General features: G+C 39.1%; 1 protein-coding gene across 2 annotated transcripts; it reads left to right on the top strand.

The window, feature by feature from the left end:
• The first annotated feature begins 1,609 nt into the window (after positions 1-1,609).
• Positions 1,610-11,263, top strand: LOC137982424 (uncharacterized). 2 transcript variants are annotated; one of them, XM_068829542.1, is made up of 3 exons: positions 1,610-1,685; positions 7,403-7,599; positions 10,910-11,263. In XM_068829542.1, exons 1-3 carry the CDS (start codon positions 1,622-1,624, stop codon positions 11,120-11,122), a joined length of 474 nt encoding a protein of 157 aa, XP_068685643.1. In that variant the 5' UTR covers positions 1,610-1,621; the 3' UTR covers positions 11,123-11,263. The 2 variants fall into 2 exon arrangements, with proteins under 2 accessions (XP_068685643.1, XP_068685642.1); XM_068829541.1 differs by lacking the exon at positions 1,610-1,685 and adding an exon at positions 5,730-5,882.
• Positions 11,264-20,937: the final 9,674 nt, after the last annotated feature.

The raw sequence follows: 20,937 nt of genomic DNA, 5'->3' as shown, positions 1-20,937 counted from the left end.
ATACTCTCCCCGCATTCTTGTTCTGCATTTTTGTTACAATTATTAGCATGTTCCACACCTTCCTAGCTGGCTCTCCTTGTAAGTTCGACGCTTTACATAGAATTAGATTAAAATTTTATTTTGCTCAGTTCAGGAAGCGGGTGGGATTGGTCTGGATCGGGTGACAAAACCACGGGGTGGGGGAGGGGGTGGGGGAGAGAAAGAAAAATCTTGTTGAACAAGATGCTTATCATAAAAGCATTACACGTGATGCGATCTTAGTCAGAAAGATAGCATGACCTTGTGATAAGCTCATTAACGTTATACCAGAAATTGCTTTATGATAACGTAATGACCGAGCACAGGAAGAGAATCAATCTCGACCCGCCCAGGTTTTCGATCATTTCGAAAAAACTTTTAAGAATACCAAGAATTGGTCAAAAGGAAATCTTGATCGAAGGCATACTTGGAGCTTTTGGGTGAATGAAATTTGAACGAACATGACTATCCGTATGCGTTCTTGCAAGGAGAATTCCTAATTGCGTCACCTATGTAACATAATCTTGTGACAAACCATCACGGTCAATTTAGATCATGCGTGCCCAGTCTTTTTTACATTTTAACGCAGTTTGAATTTTGCATGGTAGTTTTCAACATGGCCCGGCAGCGAGACTCCAGAGTCCACGTAGAAATTTTTCTATTTTATTGACGGTATAAGGATAGGATTTTTTCTTCATATTACAGCATTAGTCTGAGCTATCAATTTTGAACGTCATTTGACTAAGAACGGTTCATTTTAAGTTTCAGTTTCAGTCTCAGTTTATTTTTGCCACTTTTGTTACTTTAAATTGTAAAATAAATATACTACGAGAGGTACTAAATAATCAATAATAGAGAAGCATAAGACGAAGATGCTCATATAGAAACCATTAGGGCTTACTCGGGCTACGGGCCAGATTTCTGCTGAGTGGTACTGTAAAGCAACCTTTTTAGACTCGGAATGCCTTTATTAATATTTTATAAAATTGAGTCGCCATTTGACGGCACACGTTTCAGCAAACAAACGTAAGAGACTGGAATCTTTATCACTGTCAGACCCCTTTGATTCTTGAGGTTTTCCACGCCAGTTCCTTTACTGCATACTTTATGATTATTTATTATTACATTTGGAATCAGTACACAAATGCATCAACCATTTTTCACGCAGCCGCTAGTGCTATCTTAACTGAAACGACAGCAGTGATCGATCCCACATTTATACTCGCGACACGGACTATTCACTTTCGTGGAATTCGAGAACTCTTTGTTAGAAGCTGGTTGATGTTGTTCCAGACCTGTCTTTTCTTCAGGCAGCGGCCATTTTCAATATTTTCGTGCTGTCGACTACCGCTAGGAATGACACAACGTTTCCGTTGAACTGTTCGCAGCTCTAGTTATTATTCCCCAGCGCATGTTCCAAAAAACTCTGAGAAATTTCGACCTTCACAACTTTTGTTTTTAGCATTGATCACGTGATTTTAGTGATTATCACGTGACAATGAACACCCAATGGGAGTGCTCGTCACAATCTATCTCGGTTATAATGATGTAAGGGTCACGCATTTTGACGGTCTTATCTAACGTTGCTGAAGGTTCTTTCGCGATGAGCGTTTACGTGATGAATATGTGGCACCTTTGTATCTTTGCAGTGGCTATTTTGCCAAACGGTGAGTGATTTATCGTTTTCTTTATCTGTCTATCGAATAAAGGCGTTGCGTATTTTTCGGAAAATGCATGCACGAACAGGAGGTATACACACAAAGTGAAAATGAATTTGGAGTGACTCGTATGAATCGATTCGACATTAATCGGGGCAGAAGAAAGATGTTAAAATGAAAATCAATTTCGGAGCTAGAGAAGTTAATAAATGAGCTTGAAGTCCAGTTCCAGCCAAGAAAAAGGTTCAGTTGAACATTTCGGGTAAATCATTCATTTTAGTTCTCTGGTGCTAAAGGTTTTTCCAGGATTTTTCCTTCTTAGAAAAGTTTTAGATTTCCCTTTTTTTTTTTTTCTCCGAAATGTTGCTCATATAATAATTCCTTTCTCTCTTGGAACTCGTATTGTTTTGGCTTTAGATTTTAAGCTTGGCAGCTCACATTAACTTTTGTTATACTCTCCCCGCATTCTTGTTCTGCATTTTTGTTACAATTATTAGCATGTTCCACACCTTCCTAGCTGGCTCTCCTTATAAGTTCGACGCTTTAAATAGAATTAGACTAAAATTCTATTTTGCTCAGTTCAGGAAGCGGGTGGGATTGATATAGACCGGGTGACTAAACAAGGGGGGGGGGGGGAGGGGGGGAAGAAAAGAAAAACCTTGTTGAACAAGATGCTTATCATAAGCATTACACGTGATGCGATCTTAGTCAGAAAGATAGCATGACCTTGTGATAAGCTCTGTAACGTCATACCTGAAATTGCTTTCTGATAACGTAATGACCGAGCACAGGAAGAGAATCTTGTGACAAACCATCATGGTCAATTTAAATCACGTGTGACCAGTCTTTTTTAAATTTTAACGGAGTTTGAATTTTGCATGGCAGTTTTCAACATGGCCCGGCAGCGAGACTTCAGAGTTCACGTAGAAATTTCTCTAGTTTATTGACGGTATAAGGATAGGATTTTTTCTTCATATTACAGCATTTAGTCTGAGCTATCAATTTTAAACGTAATTTGACTAAAACGGTTCATTTTAAGTTTCAGTTTCAGTCTCAGTTCATTTTTGCCACTTTTGTTATTTTAAATTACAAAATAAATATACTACAAGAGGTATTAAATAATCAATAAAAGAGAACCATAAGGCGAGGATGCCCATATAGAAACCAGTAGGGCTTACTCGGGCTACGGGCCAGATTTCTGCTGAGTGGTACTGTAAAGCAACTTATTTTAGACTCGGAGCACTTTTATCATTATTTCATAAAATCGAGTCGCCATTTGACGGCATACGTTTCAGCAATCAAACGTAAGAGACTGAGATCCTTATCACTGTCAGACCCCTTTGATTCTTGAGGTTTTCCACGTCAGTTCCTTTACTGCATACTTAACGATTATTTATTATTAGTATAAATACACAGGTGATTATACAAAATCGCGCGCTCTCGTTTGCTCGCTATCTCGGATTATCAGCCGATAATCACCTCGACGGACAAAATGGCTGCCAGTAGTCGTTTTGCCACTGTAAGTGAAGATGATTTTCGTGTTGAAATGTTTTTTTTTTTTTTCTCTTTTTTGAAATAATCACCTGTGTATTTATACTAAAACAATGATTCTCCTCAGGCTCAGTAATTATCGGTGAATATTCACCGATAATCACTTCGCCTTCGGCGAATAATTGTTAATTACACTGTATTCACTTTGGTGGAATTCGAGAACTCTTAGTTAGAAGCTGATTGATGTTGTTCCAGACCTTTCTTTTCTTCAGGCAGCGGCCATTTTCAATATTTTCGTGCTGTCGACTACCGCTAGGAATGACACTACGTTTCCGTTGAACTGTTCGCAGTTCTAGTTATTATTCCCCAGCGAATGTTCCAAAAACTCTGAGAAATTTCGACCTTCACAACTTTTGTTTTTAGCATTGATCACGTGAATTTAGCGATTACCACGTGACAATGAACACCCAATGGGAGTACTCGTCACAATCTATCTCGGTTATAATGATGTAAGGGTCACGCATTTTGACGGTCTTATCTAACGTTGCTGAAGGTTCTTTCGCGATGAGCGTTTACGTGATGAATATCTGGCACCTTTGTATCTTTGCAGTGGCTATTTTGCCAAACGGTCAGTGATTTATCGTTTTCTTTATCTGTCTATCGAATAATGGCGTTGCGTATTTTTCGGAAAATGCGTACACGAACTGGAGGTATATACACAAAGTGAAAATGAATTTAGAGTGACTCATATGAATTGATTCGACATTAACCGGTGTAAAAGAGAGATGTTAAAATGAAAATCAATTTCGGAGCTAGAGAAGTTAATAAATGAGCTTGAAGTCCAGTTCCAGCCAAGAAAAAGGTTCAGTTGAACATTTCGGGTAAATCATTCATTTTAGTTCTCTGGTGCTAAAGGTTTTTCCAAGATTTTTTCTTCTTAGAAAAGTTTTAGATTTTTTTTTTTTTTTTCTCGGAAATGTTGCTCATATAATAATTCCTTTCTCTCTTGGAACTCGTATTGTTTTGGCTTTTGGTTTATTTCAAGCTTGGCAGCTTGCATTAATTTTTGTTATACTCTCCCCGCATTCTTGTTCTGTATTTTTGTTACAATTATTAGCATGTTCCACACCTTCCTAGCTGGCTCTCCTTGTAAGTTCGACGCTTTAAATAGAATTAGACTAAAATTTTATTGTGCTTAGTTCAGGAAGCGGGTGGGATTGGTCTGGACCGGGTGACAAAACAACGGGGTGGGAGAGAAAGAAAAACCTTGTTGAACAAGATGCTTATCATAAAAGCATTACACGTGATGCGATCTTAGTCAGAAAGATAGCATGACCTTGTGATAAGCTCATTAACGTCATACAGGAAATTGCTTTATGATAAAGTAATGACCGAGCACAGGAAGAGAATCAGTCTCGTCCCGCCCAGGTTTTCGAACATTTCGCCAAAACATTTAAGAATACCAAGAATTGGTCAAACGGAAATCTTGATCGAAGGCATACTTGGAAGTTTTGGGTGAATGAAATTTGAACGAACATGACAATCCGTGTGGGTTCTTGCTCGGAGATTTGCTAATTGTGTCACCCATGTAACACAATCGTGTGACAAACCATCACGGTCAATTTAAATCACGCATGACCAGTCTCTTCTTAAATTCTGACGGAGTTTGAATTTTGCATGACAGTTTTCAACATGGCCCGGCAGCGTTCAGAGTTCAAGCAGAAATTTCTCTAGTTTATTGACGGTATAAGGATATTTAGTCTAAGCTAACAACTTTGAACGTAATTTGACTAAAAACGGTTAATTTTAAGTTTCAGTTTCAGTCTCAGTTTATTTTTGCCACTTTTGTTACTTTAAATTGTAAAATAAATATACTACGAGAGGTACTAAATAATCAATAAAAGAGAAGCATAAGACGAGGATGCTCATATAGAAACCATTAGGGCTTATTCGGGCTACGGGCCAGATTTCTGCTGAGTGGTACTGTAAAGCAACCTTTTTAGACTCGGAATGCCTTTATTAATATTTTATAAAATTCAGTCGCCAATTGACGGCACACGTTCCAGCAAACAAACGTAAGAGACTGAGATCTTTATCACTGTCAGACCCCTTTGATTCTTGCGGTTTTCCACGCCAGTTCCTTTACTGCTTACTTTACGATTATTTATTATTACATATGGAATCAGTACACAAATGCATCAACCATTTTTCACGCAGCCGCTAGTGCTATCTTAACTGAAACGACAGCAGTGATCAATCCCACATTTATACTCGCGACACGGACTATTCACTTTCGTGGAATTCGAGAACTCTTTGTTAGAAGCTGATTGATGTTGTTCCAGACCTGTCTTTTCTTCAGGCAGTGGCCATTTTCAATATTTTGGTGCTGTCGACTACCGCTAGGAATGACACTACGTTTCCGTTGAACTGTTCGCAGTTCTAGTTATTATTCCCCAGCGCATGTTCCAAAAACTCTGAGAAATTTCGACCTTCACAACTTTTGTTTTTAGAATTGATCACGTGAATTTAGCGATTACCACGTGACAATGAACACCCAATGGGAGTGCTCGTCACAATCTATCTCGGTTATAATGATGTAAGGGTCACGCATTTTGACGGTCTTATCTAACGTTGCTGAAGGTTCTTTCGCGATGAGCGTTTACGTGATGAATATCTGGCACCTTTGTATCTTTGCAGTGGCTATTTTGCCAAACGGTGAGTGATTTATCGTTTTCTTTATCTGTCTATCGAATAAAGGCGTTGCGTATTTTTCGGAAAATGCATGCACGAACAGGAGGTATACACTCAAAGTGAAAATGAATTTGGAGTGACTCGTATGAATCGATTCGACATTAACCGGGGCAGAAGAAAGATGTTAAAATGAAAATCAATTTCGGAGCTAGAGAAGTTAATAAATGTGCTTGAAGTCCAGTTCCAGCCAAGAAAAAGGATTAGTTGAACATTTTGGGTAAATCATTCATTTTAGTTTTCTGGTGCTTGCGGTTTCTCGTTCTTAGAAACGTTTAGATTTCTTTTTTTTTTTCCTGGGAATGTTGCTCATATAATAATTCCTTTCTTTCTTGGAACTCGTATTGTTTTAGCTTTAGGTTTATTTCAAGCTTGGCAGCTTACATTAACTTTTGTTATACTGTCCCCGCATTCTTGTTCTGCATTTTCGTTACAATTATTAGCATGTTTCACACCTTCCTAGCTGGCTCTCCTTATAAGTTCGACGCTTTAAAAAGAATTAGACTAAAATGTTATTTTGCTCAGTTCAGGAAGCGGGTGGGATTGGTCTGGACCGGGTGACAAAACGATGGGGTGGGGGAGGGGGAGAGAGGGAGAGAAAAACCTTGTTGAACATGATGCTTATCATAAGCATTGCACGTAATGTGGTCTTAGTTAGAAAGATAGGATGACCTTGTGATAAGCTCATTGACGTCATACCTGAAATCGGAGTTGTCGTCCTGTTATATTTTCTTGGAAATGTTGCTCACTATTCATTTCTTTCTCTCTTGGAAATTAATGCTGCTCACTGATCATTCCTTTCTTTCTTGGAAACATTGCCAGTCCGAACATGGTACATGAGTTACAAATCAAGTTCCAGTGAGAAAAATTGTTTTGTCGGATAAATCATTCATTTGAGTTTCGGCTGCATTTCTCACGGCAAGCGACGAGGATGAAAAAACTGACGTTTCGGAGTCATCATGACGCCATTGTCAATCATTTTAAATCAGTCGGTTCCGCGAGTTTAAAGCAGCGTCCCCTAAATTTGCTCAATAAGGAATGCGAGCTGCGAAAATAATACAAACACTGCTCGGCTGCTCGGCTCGAGGCAAGACTGAGTATCAATTGTCTTACAAACAAAATCTCGTCCACTAAACAATTGAACTTATTTGAGCATCAGCTTGGCCTCAGTAAATTATTTTTTAAAACTGATCGGGTCAAGTAGCCTAAGTGTAGACGTATGTAATGAATAAGGAATTGTAGTGAAATTAAGTGCTCCTAGTTAGAAATGATGTTGGTCTTGTAAACAGGTTGCCTGTTAGTAATAGCAGAAAATTATAAAAAGCCTTGAGTCTTACCTAATCAAACGGATGATCTTACGGCTTTATTCGGTCGGGTGCGACCATTCTAGTCAGGTCTTCGGGAGCACATTGCCTAGAAAAAAAATTCCGTACTTTTACTGCAAAAAACCTTTTGCTAAAAGTGAATATTTTGCATTTTTATTTCAGTGCTAGCGATCCACTGCTACGATTGCGTACCAAAGCCACCTACTAACCTGTGCACGTCGGATCTTAATATCACCGACTGCGATACACTCCCGGATCCATTTCCCGGATTCAAATCTGACGCATGCTTAAAAGTGTCCTACGAAATGGAATTTGGTTTTCTTAAAAAAGATGTGAATTCCATGTCTTGCTCAGTAAAGGTATGTTCTCTTCCTCAAATGAAGGATTATCCTTCGTTGTCAGTTTACCTTAAATGAAGTATTGCCCTCCATTTTGATCACTCTGTCCCAGGACTTGTGGTATGAAAAAGAAAAGAAAAAAGTAAAAGCAGCCTCTGGACAGGATTTGAACCCGGAGCACCCACTTTGAAGGAACTGTTTTTGTCCACTTAACCACTAAAGACCTTCATCAGTTTACTGTACAGCACTGGAACAGTGTGTTCGTACATGATAAAATAAGCTGCAAAAAATGGCTACCGAACCCGACCCTTGCGACGGTTCTGGCTATAGAAAAAGTAATCGTTAAGACCCCATGGTCAGATGGTTTGACGTGTATAAGCCCACTGGCCTTCCTTTCCCAAAAGATCACTAGCATTAGACACTTTATCTATCAACTGAATAAACATATCATCCAGCCCGCAATGTCCCTGTGACCAGAAGTGCCTGTAGATTAAGTCATCTACGTCTCTGGCTTCCGGTGCAAGACGCGAATGTCTTCTCATCCTGCTCTTGTGGTTATTAAACCTAAGCCTAAATTTGGTTCTTGTCGACCCTACATCTTGTTTACCGCAACTTTAATAAACGGCATTACTGCTGTTACGATCCAAATTATAATGAATGTCGTACGTTTTACCAGTAACATTACTTGCAAATCTGTTTCCAAATTTCATATTGGAAATACTGACGTACCCACTGGCATACCGACGACCCACACCTACGGTTACCTTCAGCTTTAATCATCTGTTTTTGAACTTTGCCCCGGACCAGATAGTCCTTCAGGCTCTTTGGTTACCTAAAAGCCAACATCGGAATCTCCCTAATCGCCTTTCCACAATTTTCAGACAATTGGAGCATGGGATGTAGATCCCTGAGGATTCCGCCAATGTTCGGCAGTCCCGGATGGTACTTAACAATAAATGGCGTCCGAGTACTATTTCTCTTTGTCGATTCTGTAACTGGAGTCAACAATTCTTCCCTTGATAGTCGTTTCGCTCTCTGGACTTGCTGCTTAACAAATTCCCCTTTTAACGTCGTTTGCTCAAGAAACCTGTTAACTCTGTCGCTCGTTGATCAAACAGTTCATCCGATGAACATATCCGTCGCAACCTAAGAGCCTGGGCATACAGGATGCTTCTCTTACATCCTCGAGGGTGGCATGAACGGAAATTTAGATACTGATGCTTATCAGCAGGCTTAACGTAGGGATCCGTGTTGAAGTTGCCATTATCAGTAATAATGGTAACATCCAAGTAATTATAACGCTCTTTTGTGACCAGTCCCAAGTAATCTTGATAGTGTCATGAGCATCCTCCTCGCCTTCCGTCCAAATCATAAAGATATCGTCAATATATCTAAGCCATGTGTGCGGTTTTTTGTAATACCCATCTAGAAGACTATTCTCTCTAATCCGTCTGTTTTTCTTCTCGACTAAGGTTTCTGTTCACTGGTTCGTATGACCTAGCATTAAAATCACTTTCCAAAATCCTTTTCTCTAGCTCCTGTAAATACGTCTCCAAAGCTGACTCTCTGTTCTTGTCGGGGCACCAAGACGACTTGTTTTTAAAAACAGTAGCTTCAGAAAAATCACCTGCGACATCCTCGACAGTGTAACAATATTCCTTAAGACTAATACGACGAATAAACTCTTTCAACGTCCTTTTTGAGAGCATACATGTCAATCTCAGAATTTTAATCCCTTTGCAAGCAATGACATTTCTGTCTCCAACAAAACCCTCAATTTACCTCAACTTGACGTCCCTCACGAAACTCTTGAGCATCCATGGTAAACCCGTTATTAAGTGACGCTATCAACCTGTAATATAGACAAGTTGTTTCTTTTAACTATTTCAGTAGCTTGTTCCTTGTAACATCTTAATTAAATTTCAGTTTACGGCTTAATTAAACAAGATTATAGTGCAATTGATGTCAAGGGAATAGATCAAGTACATATAATTCTACATCAAGAGTGTATTTATCGCGAGATCAAGCCCGTAAAGTAGTCCTTATCACCTCAAACCGGCTCACGACAGCTCTTGTTAACCCTCGAGAGTCGCTCCCCGTAACATTGATCTCGGGAACATATGAACCCACAAATCAATGGTTTCCAACATCAGTGGCTTCATCGCTCAGTTGGTTAGAGCGTTGCAGCGGTATCGCGAGGTCACGGGTTCAAACCCCGTTGAAGTCCTACATTTTTCAGGCTTCTCTACGCAATTGCTAAAATTGCGTTCAAAAGGATCATAGCTTCACTTGAATTCATATCCGCAGTTCAATGTATGATTTATTTCATATATCATTTCGTTCGTTAAAACCGTTTTGTTGCAACAACGTCAAATCAAAGTGCTTCAGTTTTTACTGAACTGGAAAAGAAGTTAAGTATGACGATGGTTTGCTGAAGAAACTCTGCCAACCCTGCTTCAGAAGGGTGAAGAACGTTATTTAATTCCTTACTTTGTCACTGGCATCACTTTCTTCACATGAATTATCGTTTGACAGTCAGACACAGTATATAGAAACATAGCGACTGCATACATGAATACCAAAGTCCAGTAATCTAGGACTGGAAAATCCTGGATGTTTTCCAATATGCCGGACCATCAGGTCGGAGACCATTGGAACTAACCAAGGAAAAATGGAACGACAATTTTTGTTAAATTTAATTTCCAACCGGACCGAAGCGTGCCATTTACATTTCGACCGAAATTTCGGCTACATCACAGTGAAGTGGGACTGCAAACGATAATTTTTGTAAATGGAACGGCACGTTCGGTCGGCCGGACCGGTCAAAGAGGACCACCCTAAAGGTGGTCCCAAGTATTCCGGTTGGACCGAACCGAAACGGACCTTTCCATTTGACTTCAGTCCGAAATTTCCGGAAATTTTAGCTTAATGAAAAGCACCCCCAGTGTCTCCAGAACCCTTTGTTTCTCGCGCCAAGGCCCCGCGAAACGGGAGAAGCGAAACGGGCTATGAGGACGAGAATGTTTTCTCTCAAGAAGAGTTGCCTTATGCTGTTACAGGAAATCGAGAAACGTTACTGGGGAGATGGCAAGGCAGAGCTTCAACCGCGGCTTAAACGTATTTAATTAACAAAGGAAAAGATACTAGAAATACTCGTAACTGGCTTCCATAAAGCCAAACACTGTTTTGAACTTTTAGTGAACAAGCAGTAACTTGAAGGATCAAATACATTAGTCAGATACATTATGGTCATTGCATGCTATTCCTAATTGTGATTGTGAGTTCAAGTAAACGTTCTCAATTTTTGGATTTTGTTTGTTTATTTTTTCAGTCCATGTGTGACCTAGCGAAGGGACCAGTGAAGAAAAGAGCTTGTAACGAAACACTGTGGAAAAAAGTGGGAATAACCCTGAAAAAATGCGAGATTGATTGCTGTTCTGGAGACAAGTGTAACGGCTTAGGTACCGGATCAATCCAGGCAGCATCATTCATCGTAACATTTCTGAGCGTGGTGGGGATTTTAGCTGGAGTTTTCATTCACTAAGATTTCGGCGTCCACTTTCTGTGGCAAGGGCTGCAATTCTTCCAAAAATGTTGATTGTCTAAGCTTATGGAATGAAACAGTTTAATTGTAAGAGTTATGTGTAATGCTAAATAGATTATAGTCAATAAAAATGAAAGATGCTATGTGTGATTGATTTAATCGCGTTAGGGGCAACAGACGAATAAATTTGCGAATAAATTTGCGAGTCGAATAAATTCAAACAAAACAGTATCATACAACAGCTGAATAGATTAAAAAGCCTATTCTGGGACCCTAACTCGCCGCGAGATTGTGCGAGCTAATGCGAGTTTTAGGCGATTTAAGGCGAGATAAGGACAAATTGAGCTCACCTATAAGTTGCGAGTTTGTGCGAGTTAAGGGGAGTTAAATTAAGGGAAATGATCAACCTAATGTTGAGGTGATAAGGGTTAAAACATATAACTTGCTTTAGTAACATACATATAAAGATGCCTTGCAATCTTTGTATGTCTTATGTATATATCCCTAACAGTCTCCATGTTGCCCAATTACAAAAACAAAATTAAACGAAAAACTTCAGATGAGCTCCAAAGTTGACCGAAGCCAAATCTTCTTTAAAGTTAGTAATTGATTTTTATTTTACTAAATGGACAAGTTGAATATGGAGTCCTGGGCGTGGTTGTTCAAACGTTGGATATCGCTATTCAACGGATAAATCATTATATAGCGAATGAGTTAGAGATTGATCCGTTGGATAGCACTATCCAGCCTTTACAGCATGTTCTTTACTAATTCTTTACGATCAGTCACCAAACTTATACCATTTGGTGGCTGTATGATATTACTACTAATAAAAATAGTCATCATCATATATTATTTATTATAGCTGCATAAATATTTGAAAAAAGAAACTCATGTAAACAAAACAATCATGAATAGATGAAGAAATGTAATTGTAGTATAAACACATGTAGGGTATTTAATTTTACGTATTTTTTTTAAATTCAATAACACTATGTTTTAATTAGACAGTTGAACATAATAGGTATCACATGACATGGCACGTAATCTGCGACTCCAGTGCTTACCATAAGACAGATAAAATGAATTTTCTCTTGAAAAAATAAGCAATCAAAATCTTACGCTAAATTGTAATGACAAGGGCGGTCTTGAGCTGTGAGTAGGCGTGGTATTTGTCTCATATGGTTTAGGGACCGACATATTCCCCCCTCAATGCATGCCGTACCGGGAGGCAAGGTCGGTAGCAGGAAGAAGCGGAGGGCCAACTGGGTGCAAAAGCGATCGCATGGGCCTAAATCCTGGCATGACTCCATTGGTACGACGCTCCAGCGCCACGTCTGGAGGTACTGCATTTTTCTCTCGTGTTCAAACATTCCATTAGCGCTTGCGTAAATGTTCAGGCTCTCCAATACCTAGCCTACCAAAAAAATTAAGATGCTGGTTAACTTTTTACAAGAAATTGAGATTTCAGTTGATTCTACTAGCATAAACGTAACGTAAAAACCGTGCGTGTCTGGTCTTTTCGAAACAGAGGTCAGAAATGGTTTCATGCAAACTGGGACGCCTAAAATGCTAAACGAATTCCAGAATCTACCGATACAATTTGGGCAAGTTTTGAAAGCAAAAAACTTCATTCGGTGCTGTATTTTGCTGGTGGGATTGGGTGACCCGACACTTATAAAAAATATCAATGAAATGAGAATCGGGGGGCTTCCCTTGTCATGGAATGGCAGAATTACCCAGAATTCTTTTCGAGCATGAACAAGGCAACTTGAGAAGCACGAGACTGACCCACATCAAATGGTTAAAGCGTGGCCGGAGGAAAAAGCAGTGAGAAGAAGATCTCTAGCCAGATACTAAGGAGAGGAGAAGATCTCTAACCAGATACTAAGGAGTAGCGCTGGTGTGTGCTGTTGACCTAGGCCCTTGTCATTACAATTTGTGGTCCAAAGTGCTTATTTAGTCCAAATTGCACGAGGAAAATCATGTGATTACTTATTAATAATATACATGAAAAAATACGAGTTATTTAAGCGGAAGAAACGCATGCGCATCACGCAATCAGGAAAAAATTGGGCCATTAATTGATTTGATTGGTTCTGACCCTAACCCTATGGCATGTCATGTCTGAAGTCTGAATACCCGTCTGTTAATTGTTTAGGGGTACCAACAGGGCGGTCGTGACGTCATGTGAAAACCGAGAATAGAGGAAGGGGGGAAGTGATTCTCGTTCGTATCTGTCCTTTCACGGGAACACTCATGAGCCCAATAAACTGACCTGCTCCCATTTGAGTGGCTTCTTAGCTCAGTTGGTAGGGCATTGCACCGGCATCGCAGAAGTCATGGGTTGGTATCCTGTTGAAGCCATCTGGAATGTTCACATCTCTAAAAGAGACAATTCGCCCTTGTCACACGGCGGCCATAGTGTCCCGGGAGACCAAAAGAGCTTTGTTTTACCACGCCAAGCCTCGCAGTGGAAACCTTGGGGATGAGGCTTGGCGTGGTAAAACGAAGCTTTTTTGGTCTCCCGGGAAAATACGGCTGCCGTGTGACAAGGGTGAATTGCTTAAACTGTTGAGATAAGTGCGGGGATCACTTTTCCCTTTTATGTTTAGTGCATTAGGAAGAGCTGAAAGCCCTTTTTTATGCGCTCACATTTCACTTTTATTAATTGTATTGCGGACGCTTACTTCTCAAGTATTTTAAATCATCGTAAATTTGCTAAAAATTAATATTTAAAATCGCCACTTTCTTGGCTTTGTCTTTCCTTTTAAAGGAGGCCAATCGTAAATTGTATCTTTGCTGACTTCAGATAGTTTGAAAATGATTATATTTAACTTCATAAATGACAACTTTTTTCATGTCAATAATAACATTTTCAGTCTGGACATTTACGATGATGGTGATAATGATGATGTCAATAACGCTAAAAAGGAGCGAGAAATGATAACAGTGGCAAAGACAATAATATATAGATTTAGCCAAGCCTAAAAGCGGAGCTCCATGGTTATTTATTCTTACTTCCTGTAAGGTTAATGAAAAGAAAAGGTTTCGAATTGTCCGCGTTTTACTGATGTACTTTATTCCACGTTATCTCTGTATGCCTTAAGTATTGTGCAATAAAGGTGCCTTTTTCGCTCTAATGACCCTTTGGACTTGGGTGTGTATGCACCATATTGGAGAGTTGACTGAGTTGACGACCGACATTTGAGTCTACTGAGACCCTATTTGATGTAAGAACAGTTTGACTGTTTCTCTGTGTATAGTGCCCCAATTCATTCTGTAGATGTGGAGATTGACATTCTTGACCAAGGTAATATTTGCATCGTGCAGTTGTACATACTGTAATAAGTTTCGTTTTGCAGTGATTGTCTTGATTTGGTATTTGCCTCAAACGATGGCGAGGACAACTTTAAAGCGTTAAAAAAATAATAAAAACATTTAATTCTCGCGGACCGACCACGGTGGGTGACAAAATTTCCACCTCCAGTACCTTGTTATCCCCGACCGTGCCTTTCTTAGAGCTACAAGGACTTTGAAGACCTTCCGGTTAACCTCCGAGAAGCCGGGACCAAGACCACGTTTCATCCACCTGTATACCAAGACCTTTATAAGAGTCAACTCTTTCTATTGGATGGTCATCAAGCCAAATATCTATGTTACTAGGTAGTAGCGAGATTTTGTGCAGAATCCCAATGAACAAGCATTTAGTTTTGACAACGTTAAGACTTGTGCGATTAGAATCAAGCCATTGTTTGAGGTTGCCTAAGTCACAACTCATCAGGATCTTTTAATGCATAAGTAAGTTTAGCGTTATCGTCAGCATACATTCTTACATCAGATGAAAGGTTAAATTAGGCAAGGCGTTGATATATAATAAGAATAATGAGGGTCCAAGTATTGAGCCCTGGGGGACCCTACATCGCATGTAGTTAATTTCTGAATGGATGTTGTCTAATACAGTAACCTGTGTTCTATCAGATAGATAGTTTCTTAAAAGGTTTAGAGTAGTGTCTCTGAAACCATACAACTCTAGCTTTGAAAGACGAATTCATGGTCGATGGTGTCAAATGCTTTTTTTAGATCAATAAACAGGAATGCATCTGTTAAACCATTGTCATTGTTGAAATACCAATTATCAGCCATATCAATAAGAGCTGTTCAGGTGGAGTGTAACGGTCTAAACCCAGATTGAAATTTGGAGAGTAAGTTATTTTCGTCCAAGTATTTGTACACCCGATTGAAAATCGCTTTTTCAAAGAGATAAGCAATGCCTGGAAGAACTGATATGGGCCTATAATCAGCTGGGTCTACCTTCGAGTCAGCCTTGAAGATTAGAGTGACCCTAGCGCTTTTCCAGTCACTGGGAATACTGACCAGTATAAATGAACGACTTGAAAACATGCGTCAGACAGGCCGCTGTAAAATGAAAAGAAGCCTTGACAAGACGGGCTGATATACCATCAAGGCCATCAGCTTTGTTTGTAAATAAATTGGCTACAAGTTTAGTTATCTCATTTAAAGTTATTAGTTTCGCCTCAAAGTTCCTATGAGAAGGTTTAATAAGATCTCGAAAACTGACTCGAGGGGGATTAATCGTTGAGGCCAGGGTTGGACAAATTTCCGTAAAAAATAACTATTTAGAGCTTTACAGACCTCGTAGGGTGCACTGATGTCTTTGTCATCAATAACCAATTTCGTAACTTTGGTTTTGTTTTTCTTTCTTGATAACAACGAGTTGATTCCTTTCCAGGTGGCTTTAACTTAACCAGTATTATTCTCAAAGTAGGAGCGAAAGAAATCTTTCTTGCAAGCCATGATAGAGTGTATAATATGGTTCTTGATTTTTTTTTCTTTTTTATATACTCTGTCCATTTGGTTTGGTCTTTGGTAGTAATTGCGATACGTTATATTCGATCTCTTTCCCTCATTAGTCGTTTACTCTCGAATACAACAAAATTTGCTATTGTCAGGAATAGATGTTTCCAAGATTCCTAAGCTTCTATAGGGTCGCAAAGTTGCTCAATCATGGCCCAAGGTGCTAGTTCTATGTCGCATTGAAATTTTTCAAACATAAAAAATACTTGTATTGTCTAGCATTAATGACTCGCGGAAGTGATTTAGGGCTTCTTTGTTTGCGAGCAACATAATTAGGCTATGGTCACTGACTTTTAAAAGGGAAACCCCTGAAAGATCCAATTTGTCTGGCTCATAATGTAATTGCTAAGAGTTTTAGAGGTTGCGAAATAATCCGGTGATCTTCAACAATTACAGGGGTAGCTGACTTAGTGTGAGGCAATAGACAAATCGAACTCCACAGATAGGCAATACATACACCAGATTTAATCAAAGTTCAAGAATCTCAGTTCCTTGGGTTACAGAGTAACGACGGCTTGTAGAATTGACGAAAACTTTACGATGTAACAGTAGTAGCGGTACAAGAAGATTTGTAGCGATGAGTAATGGTTATGATAGCCGGTAGATGTAGATGTAGATGTGGATGTGGATTGTGGCTATGGCTGTGGGTTCGAATTGAAAAACGATAATTCGGCATACAATTGATTTAGAGACTATTAAACTAATCTAGTAATTCGGCATGCGACGTAAACATAACTTGGTGATAACTCAATGTCAATGGAACCTTAATAAATTGTAACTTATAACTAGCAACAGCAATAGCACAACAATTACTAAACCAAGACTAAAATGAACATAATGCGCAGTAAATCATTAAGAATCATTTGGAATGTAACAAACTTCTCGACAATCTCACATCTACCGCAATTCATTCCAACACTAAACTCTAAAAATCGTCCATAATCATGCAATACTAAACTATCAAGTACGAAAAGATATATATGTTATTCACCGGCCGGCAGGTCCGTACTGGGAAAAACTGTGCCCGAGGTCTCGAGTACTCGAGACGGAGGGCACAGTTTTTCCCAATACGGACCGACCAAGGCCGGTGAATAACATTTTTATTTATTTCTAAATTCTATTTTTAGAAGGTAGCAGAAACTATTAATAAAAACTGGAAAAGTCATGTTTTTATTTTACACATTGTTGGGTAATAAACTTCGCTCTTTCAATTCGCAACTTCACTCTGCGCTTAGCGTAGTTGGTTACTATGACCATGGTCAGGAACCAATCAGATTGCAGGATTCTCAGAATACCGCCCGCTCACGATGAAAGAAATAAGTAAAAAAAAACTTACTTCGGTCGACTACTCACACCAAAAGATAGCTTGATAGGATATACATTGATAGATAGCAAGTAGCAGATTCTACGATCGCTGAACAATAACAGCTGAATATATCTGAAGAGTGCGCAATTTATAACAATGCGTACGTGAATAAAACTAAGGCGTTGTCCAAAAACGTGTGCTCTACAGTTTTCTAAACTCCCTCGCGGAACATGTATTAGCTATCGATGAGCATGAAACTGCAAATTCCCAAGGAAGTTGTAGTATCGAAGCACGTTTTCCCTTTAAGACACTATTTATACTCACTGGAAAATTCGTGAGAAAAATAAGAAAGGGAAGGTAGGCGTTTCAAAACTAACAATTAGTAAGGAATAAGTCTATTAATGATTCAGAATTTGATCTAATGCGTGTGGGTTCATTGATTAATTGGGTGTGAGTACGACTCACAGAGCTCGTTAAGATGTTTAGTCTCATTGTTTACATTGAGAGCTAACAAATCGCAATTTAGGTCCCCTATAATATTTGACTCAATGTTTTCATCCTCAATCTTTCCTAATAAGATTTCAAACTTATCAAACAGCTCCATAGGGGAGTTAGGAGGTCTGTACCAATTTGAGATAACAAAGGCATATCAAACTTTGGGTTTGAATTTTGTTAGAAAATAGCACACCTTATCATTCCTTTTATAGTCATTTCTTTTGTTGTCACCTTAAAGGCTCTTTTGTTACTAAAACAAGGGATTTGTTTTTGAATTGATGCGTAGCGAATTTATAAAATCTTCGTTGGAAGTCAGATGTGACAATCCAGACAACAGTTACTAGGGGTACGGTTAATTTTTCGAAAAATGAAGGTAGCTCTGAATTGGCTCCCAAGAATTTTCTAGCACTTTTCTGATAGTTCTATCTCAGATTGCTAATTACTATTTTACATTATGACTTAACTGTACATAGTATGCATCATCTGATTGGTCAATCCACTTTCCTAGCCTATGTTTTATCAGGCTATAAACTCCCGGGTGGATCGGTGACCCAACATCAAGTTTCGTTTCCATAATGGCGGGCGAAGATTTACCGAACTTTGGTGTAATGTTGGCCTTTAAAGAGCTAGAATATAAATGTCATAGACAACACAGAAGGAAGTGGAAAAAAACGTTCAGGCCAAAACGTAAGCTGTTTCTGTAGTTACACGTAAGATATAATGATGAGAGAAATTAGCGAAAAAGCCGACGTATATCGTACATACACAAACTACAGTCATAACTCTCTGGTCTGACGCTAGATTGAAAGAAGGGGAAATTATGACGATGCGAAGGAAGCCTGCAAGGCTACCATCACCAGCCATCAGTGCAGCAGCTCTGAAGATGCAGCGACGTATTATCAGTGGCCCTAAGAGATGATGAGGGAGTCCAGAACTCAGCAAGCAGCCAATTTCAGTGTCAACCAAATCCAGTTATAAACTCTACAACAATGTCTGCAACGGTCTCCACTTGAAGCCACTTGTTTACTTCATGTTCCATTCGCATTGTCTATAACATTGCTTTTCACCAATAAATATTTACGATTGACCTTTCGCCAGTTGCTTTTACTCTATTTATAGAATCCCTTTGGTATAAAATGATATATTTTAGGCAAAGTTTCTCGGATTTTGAAGAAGAAATATTTTCATTCAGGAAGATGAGATGATATCGAGATTTCTGATTGGTTGGTTTTGATATATGTCACCTTTGGAGAGAGTAAATATTTTGATCAAGTTTGAAAAAAACCAAACGTGTTGATATTTCCCTGTTTATTTCCCTGTTTTTTTTTCTAACTAGTTATGTCATAAAAGCAATAGATGACGTTTTCCTGAGCTTTATAACATTATAAAACCTCTTGGGATGTGGGGAGTACTCTCGAAAAGCCTGTAAATCACTCGCCTTCGGGTCGTGAATTACAGGCTTTTCTCGAGTTCTCCCAACATCCCGCGCGGTTTTATCACGTTATAAAGCCCAGGAAAATGTCGCCTTTTGCTTAAATAACAAATTGAGGTCACGAGTTCATTTTTGAGATATAAGAAAGTAAAGATGAAATATTGAGAGTTTTAATGTTGCCATGGTAACCTATTTTGTCACAATAGTGGGCACATTTTTACTGGGTTGCCTATGGGCAAACCCAGTCGAGGTCTACGTTTAGTTTGTTTGTTTTCTTTTTTTTTTTTTTTTTTGTTTTTTGTTTTTTTTTTTTTTCCGTGTCGGTAAAAGTCTTGCCTGTCACTCCCCTGGTAAGTAGTGTCTTTGTGTATAGAGCCTTCTGCGCGTATTTTCTTAGGATCGAGAGGGTAGTGGAACTGCGTAGATTTCTCTTGTGGACACAGTAGAATCATTAACTTAGCCTGCAATGGCGTCGAAAGTCATGCAACGCGAATGGCGTTTTAGTGGATCCTTAAACAAAATATACCCTTATGGAGCTCAATAATGGAAAGTCAGTTAGATAAACTAGGCATGAATCTCAAAAGCGACGAGTACTGGACTTCGACAACAATCTATCGCCCGTCGAGACGAAATCAAAGTGAGCAGTATTTACCTGAAGTACATGGTAATTTGACACAATTGAGTTTCTTGTCTTCACGCACGCAATCAAATAGGAAGAGGTTTTCGCCTCTAAGAGCAAATGTGTTGTTTGTTTCAATAAAATTTTCGCTGGAAAAGGATTCTGTGGTATTTTCTGCCTTTGTGAATTATAATATCATGTTGTGTATTGAATTTTCGAGCTTAAGGTTCAAATGTGATATGGGAGAAGTTTTTTTAGTATTGCTCTGTAAGCAGGAAGGGTTCACAGGCCTGTTGGAAGCGTGCTTGAGTTTCAACAAAATGAGCCCCAAAATCAGTGAAAACTTGTGACGCAGATGAATAATAAAGTAGCTGCTATTTCCAAAATGATGGAATTACCTGGTGATAAATAACGTCGTACACGTCTTGGAGAGTAAATTTTGACTTTGCATAAACAAGAGTTGGGCGATTGTGATCTTTGTTTTGACTTCGCTCATTTCATTGTCAAACTTTATCACACTTGACAGAAACCCGGTATCTTGGGCATATGAATTACGGGGTGGTGACTTCTTTGCCTAAAAGCAACTCACTTAACGAAACTGTCCTTTTTCAAACAACAACAAGGATTCAAACAGCTTCAATTCTTACAGAGTTCGATAAAACATGCGGTGGGCAACCAAAGCGATGGGAGCTGTGTTGGGGTTTCAGTGTGAAAGTACAAACGGCTACTAACACTCTTATAACTCTTTTTTCATTATTATTTTATTAACCCACAGTCTGCAGTCTGCAGTCTGCATTTTACCCTCAGTCTGCATTTTATCCCTGGTCTGCAGTCTGCAGTCTGCGTTTTACACTGACCGGTTATTTGAGTGGTTTTTGGCAACAGAGGTTAATTATTCGTAATGCGATCGCTTCCGTTGCCGTTAGCAATGGGTCGCAAACTTGACACTTTTATCGCATTATCACATTACGCATTGAACCACGTTATCTATTATTCCTAAAAATCTAAAAATATTCGTGCCTTATCAGTTTTCGGTCGAATTTATGTCCAAGAAGGCAGATAAATTGCAGAAAATATTAGTTTTG

The sequence above is a fragment of the Montipora foliosa genome, chromosome 13 (genome assembly GCF_036669935.1).
Source record: "Montipora foliosa isolate CH-2021 chromosome 13, ASM3666993v2, whole genome shotgun sequence".
NCBI classification, from domain to species: Eukaryota; Metazoa; Cnidaria; class Anthozoa; order Scleractinia; family Acroporidae; genus Montipora; species Montipora foliosa.
This window is presented reverse-complemented; position numbering and strand designations above follow the sequence as displayed.